Below are 902 nucleotides of genomic sequence, written 5' to 3' on the forward strand. Positions count from 1 at the left end.
TTGATTCTGTACACATAGTACCCTTTTTTTTCTAATAAAGCATAATCATTCTCTTGCCTAAAGAAATAGATTCTTTTGTCTAAACAATACACAAAGTAAAATATGCATGGTAGTTGAAGACACAGTCTGAATAATCTTATGCGTTGCATAGTCAGAATGTTTACATAAGGTCGATGTGCCTAAAAAGTAGAGGTATGGCAATGGCTGCAGCAGTGCGTACAGATGGGTCCTGGTCTCGCAGGAGAAAGGATAACCCATGGCTAACCGTTGATATGTTCAGATCCTCACAGCTTTCACAGTGGTAAACAAGGTTGCCTGTAATCAAAATACTTATTCATTATACAAAATTCTTCCACATGAAATAAACACAAATTGATAGATATACAACAAACCACTGTGCATGAGTATATAGTATGTATTTATATTACAAAACAAGAGAACAGTATAAGGAGATTGATGCACGTCTATGTACCTACGAAGCATGGTTAAAAAAACACAAATGATATAAAACTAGTTCATATTTACCAATCAATAAAGCAGCAGCTCTCCGTAACGAAGGTTCAGGACTTTTAAAGTAAGCGGATGTAGCTTGGATAAAGAACCCGAGATGATCCTTTAAATCTGTTACCTGTTTTAAAAAGGTTTCCATTTAAAATATGCTATAACAGTTATGTCGAAGATGGGGTGACTCTTACATTTACATATATAAAAAAAAAGAAAAAATGAAACATTCTTATATGCTGTAAAATCTACCTTATCAAAATTCTGATGTTAACAATGTCAAAATATATACACTATTATATTTGACTTTTTTTTTATCAAATTCTTTCTTAGGCATAATATGGTAGTTAAATAATGACAATGTAATCGCAATGGGTGTCATTATTGGCTAAGCACAGTAG

At 32.7% G+C, this 902-nt stretch overlaps 1 protein-coding gene across 1 annotated transcript in view; it reads right to left on the reverse strand.

Annotated features, from left to right (window-relative positions):
* LOC119585848 (maestro heat-like repeat-containing protein family member 1) overlaps nucleotides 1-902 on the reverse strand; it is a gene marked incomplete in the record, with an annotated part of 26167 nt that overhangs the window by 525 nt on the left and 24740 nt on the right. The window contains 2 exon segments of the mRNA XM_037934580.1: nucleotides 1-315; nucleotides 526-628. Coding sequence (XP_037790508.1) covers nucleotides 161-315; nucleotides 526-628 — 258 coding nt within the window.

Source organism: Penaeus monodon, chromosome 20, assembly GCF_015228065.2.
Source record: "Penaeus monodon isolate SGIC_2016 chromosome 20, NSTDA_Pmon_1, whole genome shotgun sequence".
Taxonomy (NCBI): Eukaryota; Metazoa; Arthropoda; class Malacostraca; order Decapoda; family Penaeidae; genus Penaeus; species Penaeus monodon.